The 12,651-nt window shown below is 38.2% G+C and overlaps 1 protein-coding gene across 2 annotated transcripts in view; it reads left to right on the top strand.

The window, feature by feature from the left end:
• The window catches only part of Heatr3 (HEAT repeat containing 3), a 38,384-nt gene that overhangs the window by 15,762 nt on the left and 9,971 nt on the right, over nt 1–12,651 (top strand). For both annotated transcript variants that reach the window (XM_033757863.1, XM_019208284.1), the window contains 5 exons: nt 566–656; nt 743–900; nt 2,734–2,816; nt 3,737–3,873; nt 9,119–9,207. In XM_033757863.1, coding sequence (XP_033613754.1) covers nt 566–656; nt 743–900; nt 2,734–2,816; nt 3,737–3,873; nt 9,119–9,207 — 558 coding nt within the window. The remainder of the gene's footprint in view (nt 1–565; nt 657–742; nt 901–2,733; nt 2,817–3,736; nt 3,874–9,118; nt 9,208–12,651) is intronic.

The following is a 12,651-nucleotide window of genomic DNA, read 5'->3' as shown; positions in this document are numbered from 1 at the left end:
CCCCTCCTCCTCCTCCTCCTTCCCATTTAAGTTCTTACATGTTTTCAGAGAAAAGCATCTTTTTCACTGTTAAATAAATATATTCTTCACAGAAAACCAGGAAGCAAGTCTGTCTCTTCTTTAGCCCTGTTGGTTATATAAATACTTGTTAATGGCATGTGTTAATACAGTCTTTCCAAGAAGAGGTCTAAGCATCTAAAAGCAGGTTCCGTTGTATTCCGTGCCTGGTGTCTACACTGAACTTTAATCTTAGTATGCCGTTACTTCTTAACTCACTAGATTAAATTTCAGGGTGAATTCAGTTCAGAATTTCTGAATATCTGTTCTCTTAGTTGCTAAGTGAGCAACACTTAGAGAATAATCATGCAGATAGATGGAAACCCAGTTTGGCAGTTAGAGTTTGCCAAGACAAATTATAATGCTTGTTTGTACTTCTAGCACTTTATGGCTTTTCTTCTACCTACTCCACCACCATGTGCTTTATTTCAAGTGCAAAAAATCTTCCAGAAAGCTTTAAGGAAATTCATGCCAAGACTTTTTGCCTTTTTCTTTTCTTTTTCTAAAGCCCACTGACAAGGAACTGAGAGAGACCATAGCATTGCTGACAGCTCAGCAGACTGCTCTGGAAATAATTGTCAACATGTGCTGCAGTGAAGGTTTGCTGCTTTTACATTTCTCATGGCCAGGGGCAGCTACCTTGGGTAGTTAAATCCCAGTTATGTGTGCTTTGTGATCTTTCCAGATCCCTCTGATGATGAATGGGAAGAGCTTTCTAGCAGTGATGAAAGTGATGCATTTATGGAGAATTCCTTCAGTGAGTGTGGTGGGCAGCTGCTGTCTCCACTCTGCCTCTCCCATGAGATTCATACTGCTCTCACCAATTTCCTCATCCCAAAGAAGGTAATTTGTTTTCATTCCAGGTTCATTAAAGAATAGAAGAGTTGGGTGTGGTAACCACACCTGTAATCCTAGCACTGTGGAGCTGAGGCCAGCCTAAACTACAAAGCAAAACCCTGTCTCAAAAAAAAAAAAAAAAAAAAAAAAACAAAAGGTTTAAGTAAGCTATTCACTCTGTGTGCAGAAGTAAGCACACATGTCCAGGTTGCCACTGATGGTACCATGTGGGTAAAAAAAAATGGTCATAGTGGCACACACCTGTGATGCCAGCATTCTTTGAGGCTGAAACAGGAGAATTGAAAGTTGAAGCACAGGCTGGGTAACTTAGTGACTTGGGTGAGAACCTTTCTCAAAATTTAAAAAATATTTACAAACAAAAATTTTTGTTTGTTTTGAGACAGGATCTCACTGTGTATAGTCCAGGCTGGTTTTGAACTCACTGTTTTCCAACTTGTGCTAAATCTCCTGCTTCAGCCTCCAGAATGCTGGGATTATAGGTGTATGCCAGCATCCCCAGCCAGCAAAAAAATTTTTAAAAGGGCTGGGGGAATAGCTCAGTGTGAAGGCCCTGTGTCTAATCTCCAGTATCATCAAAGAAAAAAAAAAAAACCCAGATGATGATGAAGAGGACAATGAATCTCATTCCTGGAGAAGATGATTTATGATTTCATTGATCAGTGATCTGTGTAAGCTAGAACTCTACCCGTGTCTCATTAATATTATTTCATATACTTTTACATATTTGCAAAACAATTTTTGGTAAAATGTGATGAAGATGGATTTTTTAATAGGAGAAAGAGAAGAAAAATACCTTCTGATACTGTTAAAAAAGCAAACTAATAGGGTCAGGGATTTAGCTCAGTGGTACCACTGCCTGCCTCTCAAGCACAAGGTCCCGAGTTTGAACTTCAGTACCAAAAAGATGCAAACTAACAACGCTAGAAATAGGCTAATAGAGCATTCTGTCTTGATCTTGCCTAACCATTTCACTTGGAAGTTCAGTGATAGCTTGATTGTTGAACACAATTTGTTAAAAAAGTTCAAGAACAAACATATTTTTCTCATAAGAAATAATGGAAAGCCAAATAATTGATTTTGAGGCCCCAAAATTATACTTATGAATTCATTTTCCCTGAACTTTTAACAAATGTTGTGATTCTTTCTTTAACTCTATCATGGTTCTCACAGCTTTCCTTTTAGCTTTACTGCTGGTATTACTTTCTTTGGAGCCATAGTTTTTATGATATTTTATACAGATAAACACAATTTTTAAAAAGCACAATGGTGGATTTTTTTATGTATTTATTTAATGACAGATGTCTTAATGCACTAACACAAGCACTATATGTTGTTTGGGTGAGAGCTGTGGTTAGGACTGAGTGTCACCCCTTTGTGTCTGCAGCAAGACACAATGCGTGACTTACTCTCAGCCTGTACAGGTTCTTTTTATTTTTTTTGAAATGGTTTTATTTTTATTTTGAGAAGGAGTCTCACTGTGTAGTTCAGGCTGGCCTTGAACTCCCCCTGTAGCCCAGGCTCGAACTTGTAGCAATCTTCCTGCCTCAGCATCCCTGAGTACTGGGATTACAGATGTGCATCACCTCACCTGGCCCATACAGGTTTCTTCAAATCAGCTTTTCAGTTTGACTAGTGAGCAAAATTAGGAACATGAAGCAGATTTTTTTTTTTTAACTTTTCTGTTCAAGTAGTGGAAAATTCAAACTTGGAGCTGTTCGACAACCAAGGGATCACTGTAATATGTTAGATTCTTATAAAGAAGTGATGTGTAAGATGACCCCTCTTCAACCTTCGACTTACTACCTTTTTTAAACCTAGGTTTTTGAGAAAACTGCCTTTCCAAACAGCGTTGCAGTTGACATATGTTCCAGGAACCCTACTTGGAAACCTTTGATTAGAAAGTAAGAATTTTTCTATTTCAAAAATGTGTGCCATTATGTGAAATGTTGCACCACTAAAAACAAAATATTGATTTCTCTCAAGACCTGGGAGTTTTGTTTCTGTGTTTCTACCTGGAGGAATGTGTTCTCACACTAGATTCATGCATGAGGATGTTCCCAGCACCTGGACTCATGGTTGCCCCAACCTAGAAACAACCTTGATGTCCAGCACAGGTGGAATGGATAATACATTCTGACATAATCATTCAGTGGGAATATAGTCAAAAGGATCTGAATCAAAACCACTTAGAAAAATGAAGGAAGCTTATAGTGTTAAAAAAAAAAAAACAAAAAAAACAAACAAGACATAACAGTGTACATAGTGTGATTCAATTTTTACGAAGTTCAAAACCAGGCAACACTAAATAATTTTCCCTACAGATGCATATCTAGGTGGTAAGCCTACAAAGGAAAGCAAGGAGTTTACCTTAAGTCTGAATAGAGGTGACTTCTAGGTCTCAGGGAGGTCAAGCATAATCAGAAGGAATACCTGGGCTTCAAAGGTACCAAAAATGTTTTTTCTTACACAGTGGTATGGATGTTTGCTTTATAAACTGTTACAGTCTGTGTGTGTGTGTTGTATGCCACCATATGTATATTGTATTTCCTAGTTTGAAAGGATCTTTTAAATGTTACTTTGCGGAGAAATTGTTTTGATGCACCTTCTCGTGACTCATCAGATGAGTTGTGTGCCAGAGTCCTTGAGTGCTCCAGTAATTTGATTGGCAGACTGTTCATTTCATGATTCTTTGCCACATGCCATAGACCCTGGTGTCCTTACATGTTCCCAGCCCTAGAACCTGAAGCTTAGGTGAAAAAGTTAGCACTGAATTCTGATGGGTGAATGTTAGAGAAATAGTATTGTTCCACTTCCTTTCCAGAATGAACACTATACAGTGTAGAGCCCTGGTGGGTCTCCAGAGCCTTGTGTCCCTCCTCGACTTGGACCATCTGGGAGGAGCTCCAGCCCTTCAGACACTTGCACAGCATCTGTCACAACTTCTTTTTTCTCAACCAGGTAAATATTCAGACCTGATTGTGAAAGACTACTTGGATAGAGCAGACTGTTAAAGAAGCAGGAACTTGGCTTTATAATTACATGTTGTTTACCCAACCTGCAAAAACCTTTCAAGGCATTAAAATCATATTTATCCTCGCCAGTGGTATAGAGTCAAGTTATACCAGCTCACATCATTATGGGGATAGATTTTCAAAAATACTGTTGTGACAGTAACCTGTAGAGGGTGATTTCTGTAAGATAACATAGCTCTCAGGAGACAAACGTGATCTTAACCTAGCAGCATGTCATGTTTCCAAACTTTTTTTTTTTTAAGATTACATCAAGAATAGCCACAAGGGCCAGGGATGTAGCTCAGTGGTGCTATGTCGGCCTGGTAAGCACTAGGTCCTGAGTTTGTTTGATTCTCGGTACTACAAAGAAAAAAAAAAGAATAGCCACAGAATTCATTTAAGATCAAAGTGCTCATGTTATTTTTCCACAGCTTAAAGGCATTCCATTATTTCTCCAGAGCTCTACTGGTATGATTTTCCTATGATCTCTGCAATAATGAATATGCAAGCACTAGTGAGCAGAGTAGCCAGATGAACATGGAGTAGCGTAGTAGGTGTTTTCTGGCTAGCAGAGGTACAGGATGAGTGCATTTACTTCAACTGAAATAAACTTCCTAGTGATCAGGTATGGTACCTTCATCAGACTTGGTGAGAGATGGCTCAGAGGCAAGAGATGGCAGTTGTGGATCCATGGCTGGCAGGGTTCCCTCAAGGTTGGCCAGGCCTGCAAACAGACACTTGGCGAGGTCCTGCTGACCTGGGGCCTTGGCTGTGGGCTCCTTCTTTGGCTCTGCTCCTGCTTCACATCCTGTGAATGGATGGATGGTTGTGGCAATAAGCAAGAGCAGCACCTCCACCCCTCCCCAAGGATATTTGCTGGGCTGCTGAGAGCTAGAATGCCACGAAGTCCAAGGCAAGCTTCCCCCATCTGTAGTCAGGTCTCTTCCAGGTGTTAGGAAGGCTGGGAGGACAACACAAAGCTATAGTCATTACAGCCTTTACAGGCTGGCAGGCCAATTCTGTACTCCAGTGCTCCCTCAGAGGGTTCTGAGAGCTGCCCCTTAAATTTTATCAAATGTTTTAAAAGTTAGCTGTGGTATGGCATCTAAGTTTTTGAGTACAAATGAAATTAACCCCGTGTTAGAGACCTGTAATTTAAAAGATGCAGTTTGTACCATGCAGAGATGTTTGTGTCGGACAAAAGCAAGGTGTAGAGCCATGAATGATGTTTCACCATTCACTTCCTGCTCCCTGTCCTCCCTATCTGGGTCTGTCTCATCTCCAGAGAATCTTTCTGCAAGCAAACAAGAAAGTGGTGGATCAGTGACTTGACCGTGAAGGGGAAATAGGTGGTGCATGAGGCTGTCCACTTTATATGCTCTAATTAAAACCTTCTGAGTTTTGTCCTAGACAAAACTTCTGTATCAGGGATCAAACTTGGGACCTTGCATTTGCAAGGCAGGCGGCAGAACCACTGAGCTAAATCCCCAGCCCATCCCTTGGTAGTATTTATGATTTATAACTGGATGCTAACAATGTTTAATAAAAAAACCACAGATCTGCTATTTGCAGGGATTTGTTATCAGAGTTAGCCTTCCATTTATGGGCGTGTCTGGATTATAAACAGTAGAAGTAAAGTTGTTGCTGGGTAAAGATTGCCATTAAAATATCTATGGACTCTTTCTCATGGTCCTATTTGTGGCTTTTTTTATCTGTTAACACTGATGTTCAGAGAAAGAGAGTTAAGAAGCAAGCAGCTCAAAAAGTAATATAATTGTTATTTATTTTGGAACAGCAGTAAATTTTTTTTGTACCAGAATGACATTTGGTGAAAGATAACCACTTTCTCAGTATTGAGACCTGATACTTTAATATAGTCCTTCTAAACTCTTGGGATTTATTTGTAGTGTAATCCTGTGGGGTTTTTTGTTTTGCTTTTCATTTTTCTTTGGGTTTTCATTTTGTTTTGTTTTTATAATCCTGAGGGTTTTATATGAGCAGTATGAACTCTTTTTAGAGAATTTGGTGGGGAGTGTGAGGCTAAAATTCTACACTTTTTGTGTTACTGTATTTGACAGTTGCATAGATGAAGCTTATACAGCTCTATCTAACTTGTAATTTTTGCAATTTTGTTTTGTTTTTTCGAAGGTGGGGATCAAACCCCAGAGCTTTATGCATACTAGACAGCAATCTACCACTGAGGAGTGTCCCCAGCCCCTAACTTGTTTAAATTTTGATTCCAAAATACAGTTCCAAATAGTTAGAAAATTTGTAATACTCTGTACTTCATAACTGACAACAGGGATAAAAGGAGAAGCTCTTGCATTCAAAACACTAATATCTTTGTTTCCATTAAAAACTATTGCTTTTCAAAACATCAAATTTTTAGTCAGGGAGTATTTTCATATTGGGTCAGTCTATTAGTTTTTCTCCATTTTTTACCTACATTTAAGTTGCTTCAAATTCTTTAATCTTGTAAAACATTTGTGAAGGCAAAGTCATTTTGAATCACACCTCTTTTGTTTAATTTCTTTTGACATTTACTTAATTCTCTCATAGTGCTGTGTCTGTTGACCTTTTACTGAATATTTATCTGTATGGCAGGTTGTTTGAAATTCTTTTCCCAAATTTGGATAAATGGCCAGAAATGTGAATTAAATAAAAATTGCCTACATATTTTCCTTAATCTAGATCAGTGATGGTGAAACTTTTAGAGCTTTCAATGAAACAAACAGCCTACTGTGGCCCTAGGTTTGCCACCAAGGATCTAGATAAAGTATGAATTACCCATAACATAAAATGGTGTGTAGTTTAGATTAGTATTTTGGACCAAGGTAATAGTTATTATCTTTAGAATAAAAGAAAAAAATTGTATCTTAGATCTGTTTTGTTCGTATTCAGTTAGTTTTTCATAACACAATATAGCTTCATTTGTTTTATGTGCAGTTCATGAATTTCTAAGGCTACTCTTGGAGCATTAAACAAATACACATTTCAGAGCCAGTATGGTAAGTTGTTAAAGCTTAATAGTAAGAACTTCACACCACGTTTTGAGTGCTTATTCGATACCAGTTTTTAGAGACAGGCACTTCTTCCTGATGAAGAAGTTGAGATTTATAGAGGTTAAAGGACACTGTATGATCATTGATTGTTTATCATGTGTTTATTGAGCACTTCATGTTATACACTCTGTAGTGTAGAGATACTGTGTGAAAAGATGGAGTCACTGGTGTGGAATTTGCGTCCTGGCATAATGTTTAATATAATTTTAGCTGTGGAGAGAAAAATAACATCAGAGTAGTACGAGGTGCTGCCTTAAGTGTGAAAAGGCCTCTCTGAGGAGGTCATGTTAGAGACAAGACCAAAATAAAGTGAGAGGATTCATATAATGTCAGGCAGGATTTCATCCCACGTCTGTCTGATCCTAAAGCTATGCTGTTAATCTGGTTTGCATTAATTCAGTCTGAGTTAGAAACCCTCTGCTTCAGTCCATAATATATATTTTAAAGTGAGAGAGCCAAAAAAATACAAGCCTTGAATAAAATGTGTGCAAAGTTGCCTCTCACCCAGTCAACCTAAAAAGGGGGATCAGAACCAGGAAAGGATTGCAGGCACCACAGGCAGGAAGCCAAGCCAAACCTTTGTGGCTTAAAACAACAGAAATCAAACTGGATGTGGTAGTGCTCACCTGTAGTGCCAACAGCTCAGGAGGTTGAGGTGGGAAGATTAAGTGACAGCATAGTGAGACCCTGTCTCAAACACAATTATCAGTTGTTACTTAGGGAAGTATCTCTGGGTCAGAAATTCTTAGAGGGCACAGTGGAGATGGTTTGTCTCTATTCCACAATGTCTAGGGCAGTGATTCTTGACTTGGGGCAAACACTTCTACCCCTGGACATTTGGAAATGTTTGTAAGTATTTGTGGATTGTTATCATGGACTCTGCTACTAGTGTCTAGAGGGTAGAGGCCAGGGATGTGATAACATTCTATGAGGCATGGAAGAGCCATGTAGACACAGCAGAGAAGTACCTGGTCCAGAATGTCAGTCAGTGCTGGGATGGAGGCATACCCATTTAGGGCATGTGCTGAAAAACTTGAAGGCTGGGAGCCAGCATCATCTGAAGTGTTCTTCGCTCACTTTGAGAATTGGTGCTGGAATTGTCAGGCAGAACACCCACAGGTGACCTCTACATGCGATCTCAGCTTCCTCATAATGCGATAGCTGGGTTCCAAGGGCAAAGTCAAGAGAGAAAAAAGAGCGCACACGTACGTACAAGTCAGGTGGAAGTCATTCCCCCCCTTTTTTTTTTCCGGTGCCAGGAATTGAACTCAGGACTTTGCACTTGCCAGGCCGGCTCAGTGCCAGTGGGCTACATTCCCAGCCCGCTAGGCTGTCATTCTTGTGTTTGAAGAAGTCACAAATTCCCACCCACATTCAAGGAATAGAGAAACAGATGCCATACCTTTATAGGAAGTGGCAAAGTTCCAGAAGATCATGCAGGACTGAAAATACTGTTGTGGCCACTTTGGAAATTAAAATATATTGCCCAGAGTGAATTTCTTTCCCTTTCCACCAAAGGTTTCAGGGAGCCAGCTCACCTAGGTTACACTCACCCCGTTTCACTGGGCAAACACAGTTGTTTATGGCTAGCTGCTGTTCCTGTGTGGCTAGAAAGGATAGTAGGAAAAGAGTGACAGTGAGGAACAGGAGTGAAAACGAAAGTGGTTCAGTGATAACTAGGGACACATAGTGGCACACCCAGCACGAGCAGCACTGTTCCTGTATCAGCAGTTGCCTGGGCTTAGCAAGGAGGCACTCTGCTTTGGAAGACAACTGCTCTGCAGGTCTGTCTGGCACTGAAGATCTATGAAAGACTGAGCTCGTCTACAACAGCTGGTACATGTTTGCCACACGCCAAGTTTGAGTCAAATGAAACCCCACTGCCCAGCACTCTCAGATCTTGTCTGCAGACCACTCCTTTGCCTTGACTGTTTCATCTTTCAGACTTGCTGTACAGTGTACATGTTGCTGTTAAGCATTTTGGCTTAAATATAAATATATGTATGAAAGATAGCTTGTGTTAATATTTTAAATGCCTTGTTTCTAATCCATTTTTCCTATAAAATAGCTTGTCTTGGAGAAAGAAAAAAACGTCACCGATGTATATTATGGTAATTTTTTGTATTTCAGATTTTGCCAAGCATGCTGACTTTCTAGAAGCTATAAGTAGTGCCTTGAGGGCTCTTTTGCAAACAATGGCCTCTAAGAACATTCCTCAGGTAAGATTTTTTTAATGTTTTATGTATTATGGGGGCAAAATTCATTACATTTTAAAAAAAATACTTTTCTACTACAAGACTAATGTCTGATCTTTTAAAAAAGAAAGAAATGCTTAAACTAAAAACTGAAATTCGCCCTCCTTAACCTCAGCAACACACAGATGCTTTTATATCAGTACAACTTTTTAAAAATTATAAACTCAGCATTTAGTCCTTAAAATTGCTATGCGTGTAACAATAATGTGATATAAAATTACAATTGATTAAGTGATCTGTTTTCAAAGTCTTTAACAATATAGCTTCCTGTTTGAAATATATGTTGTAAATACTCTCTCTGTATATTGTTGATCTTTTAAAAATTTTATCACAGAAAATTTCAAACATGTCCTTCACATTGATCCATCTGCATCTCTCTGACAAATGCCATATCATTTTTATTGATTTATTTGTAGTAAGGAAATTTTCACTTTCTTGAGAGCAGAGATTACTCTGTGAACCCACATATACTATCACTGAGTCTCAACAGACTGTCAACATGCCTTCTTGCTTTATTCCTCTTCCTGCATTTTTATTCTTATTTCCTGGAGTATTTTAAAGCAAATCATATCATTTCACCCCGAATATTTTATTATTGCACTTCATTAGGTATGTCTGACAAAATTAAATTAAAAAAAAAAAAAAAACAACTCAATACCATTGCCCAAATCCAAAAGTTAACAGGTATCTCTTATCATTTGAAATGCAATCTGAATTCAAGTTTCCTAGATTGCCTTTAAAAATGCCCCCCCCCCATGCTGAGTATTGAATTTAGGACCTCACACATGCTAGGCAAGTGCTCTGCACTGAGCTACATTCCCATATCTTTTTACATTTTTATTGTGTTAAGAGGTTTTGCTAGTTGCCAAGGCTGCCTTGACCTTTCAAGCCTCCTGCCTGAATTTCCCAAGTAGCTGGAGTTTCAAGGATGTGTTGCCATGCTTAGCAGAAGTGTCTTTTTCAAGTGGTTTGTTCAAATCAGGATCTAAACAAGGTACAAACATTGCTCTTGATTGATATTTTTGTCTTGGTTGATATTTTTTTCAATAGCTTTGAGATTTGATTCATATGTCATACAGTTCTTCCCTTTAAAGTGTGCAATTCAGTGGTTTTAGTATAGTCACAGCTTTTTTTTTTCTTTGTATCGAACTCAGAACCTTGTGCTTGCAAGATAGGTGCAGTACCACCGAGCTAAATCCCCAGCCCTAGTCACAGCTTCTTAAATCTCTCAATTGTTTATATTGCTCTTATCTAGTCCCTTCCCTCATTATTTATTTATTGAAGAAACTGTCACTTTGTACTGTGGTCCTTTCCTCATTCTCAGGTTAGGCTGATGCATTATAGTGGTGGTGTTTAACATCCTCTGTCTCCCATATTTCCTGTAGACTCAGAGTTAGGGCAAGAACCTTAATTAAATTCAGGTTCAGAGTTTTGGGCAAGAAAAGTTCATATTGCTATACATATTTTTCCTAGTTTTATACCACAAATCATATAATGTCGTAAGAGAGCAATTTTGAGATTAATTACTGGGTTCACTTAACAGTGTTAGCAGCTGATTGTAGTTGCTGAGATCTGTTGTTTATTAGGGGCTGCAAAATACAGATATTCTAATTTTGTCATTCCTTTAACAGTTATTAGCTGTGATTCTTCTGTAAATAAGAACTTTCTGCCTCATCAGTTATTTAGTACTTTGAAATACAGTTTGTACAATAAAAGACAAGTCAGTGTCTAATTGACCTCTGACCCTTCTTTCTAGAAGAGTGAATAGATGCCCTAGCAATCTCTAAATGAGGCCAACAAAATAGCTTTTCTGGGGGGAGTTGTGCCAGGATCAAACTTAGGGACTCATTCATGCTTTCTTTTTAGTATCATTATGAACTCAGGGTTTTAAATATACATATACATATACGTATTTTTTTCCATTAAAGTTATTTTTTATGCAAGTTTGACTCATCTTTAGTAGGAATCCCAAAAGATTGGTTCCTGTGTCTCTTAAATGTGAACCCCATGTCCAAACCTTAGGATTTGGGTCATATTTTTCTTTTCAGGATAAAGAAGATGTCCCAGGCTCACCTTGTCATTTTCCTGCTTAAAATCTGGAAGAGTTTCTTCAACATGGCCTGATTCCTTTAGTGAGAAATTCGATTTTAGGGAGGGATGGCTAGCAACCATATCATTACTTCTGGGTCATTTTAGTGAAATAGCTGGGGAATATGTATTTTTTAGGAAAATAACAAGTAGATTTCATGCTGATGTTTCCAGTTTAAATACAAAGGATACAGTGTTTTTGCTTTTTTGTTTCTTCTTTTGGTGTTGGAGATCATACCTCATATGTGCTAGGCAAAGGCACCACTACTGAATTATAACCCCAACCCCAAGTTACTGTGTTTTAAAGTTGCTTAAAAGAATTTTCTGTGTGCTTCTGATAAAGTTAGCTTTACTTTTCACTTTCTAAAAAACAAATTGTTTTTTTTTTCACTTTTTAATTATGTAAAATATACAATTTGAGAATTAAAACTGAAACAAATATTTGGAGAAAAAATATAGTAAATCTGCATAATGGAATATTATTGAGCTTTTAAAAAGAAGAAAATTCTGATAAATGTATCAGACAAACATGGGTGACATTGAAGACATACTGAGAAGTAATGTCAGTTACAAAAGCCTGCATGCCATATGATCACTCTTGTATGAAGTACTTACAGTAACTAAGTTCAGAGACGAGGAAAATAGTGGCTACTAGGGGAGGGGCAGTGGGAAGGTGCAAAGTTCTGCAGATGGAGAATGGCTGTGTGTACACACTTGTGATGCACTTAATGCCACTGAACTGGCCACTTAACGTGGTAAATCTTATGTGTATTTTATCACCAATATAAAAGGGAAAAAGGTTCAAAGAAGTCTGGTCTGAACATGTGCCTGACATGTCCAAAGACCCTAAATTCAACCCCAAAGCAAAAAACAAGAAGTATAGCTTCTTGCCTTGGCTCCTTTCTTTTTCATTTTGATATTTCATAATCATCCCTTTTAGTTTAGTGGGTTTTTATTTGGTGGCCCTGGCAGTTGCTTGGATGTGCTCTGCCACTGAACTGCATCTCCAATATCTCCCAGCATTTAAATTTCAAGACAAGATCTCACTAAGTTGTCCAGGCTGGCCTAGAACTTGTATTCCTCCTATCTTGGCCTTCTGAATAGCTGGGATTATGCTTTAGTTTAGTTTTACTGTAGTTTAGTTTCATTTTTTTGTATTGGGAATTGAATCCAGGGCCTATGCATGATAGTACATGTTGTTCTATTATTTCTTTTTGAAAAGTAGGTATTTTTTTTTTCTTTTTGCTTATTGAAAAGAAAGACTATATGTGTACTTGTACTTCATTTCTTTCTTTCTTTCTTTTTTTTTTTTTTTTTTTA

The sequence above is a fragment of the Fukomys damarensis genome, unplaced genomic scaffold (assembly GCF_012274545.1).
Source record: "Fukomys damarensis isolate Sample0158 unplaced genomic scaffold, DMR_v1.0_HiC HiC_scaffold_32, whole genome shotgun sequence".
NCBI lineage: Eukaryota > Metazoa > Chordata > Mammalia > Rodentia > Bathyergidae > Fukomys > Fukomys damarensis.
Note: the sequence above shows the minus strand (reverse complement) of the source record. Positions and strands in the feature narration are given on the sequence as shown.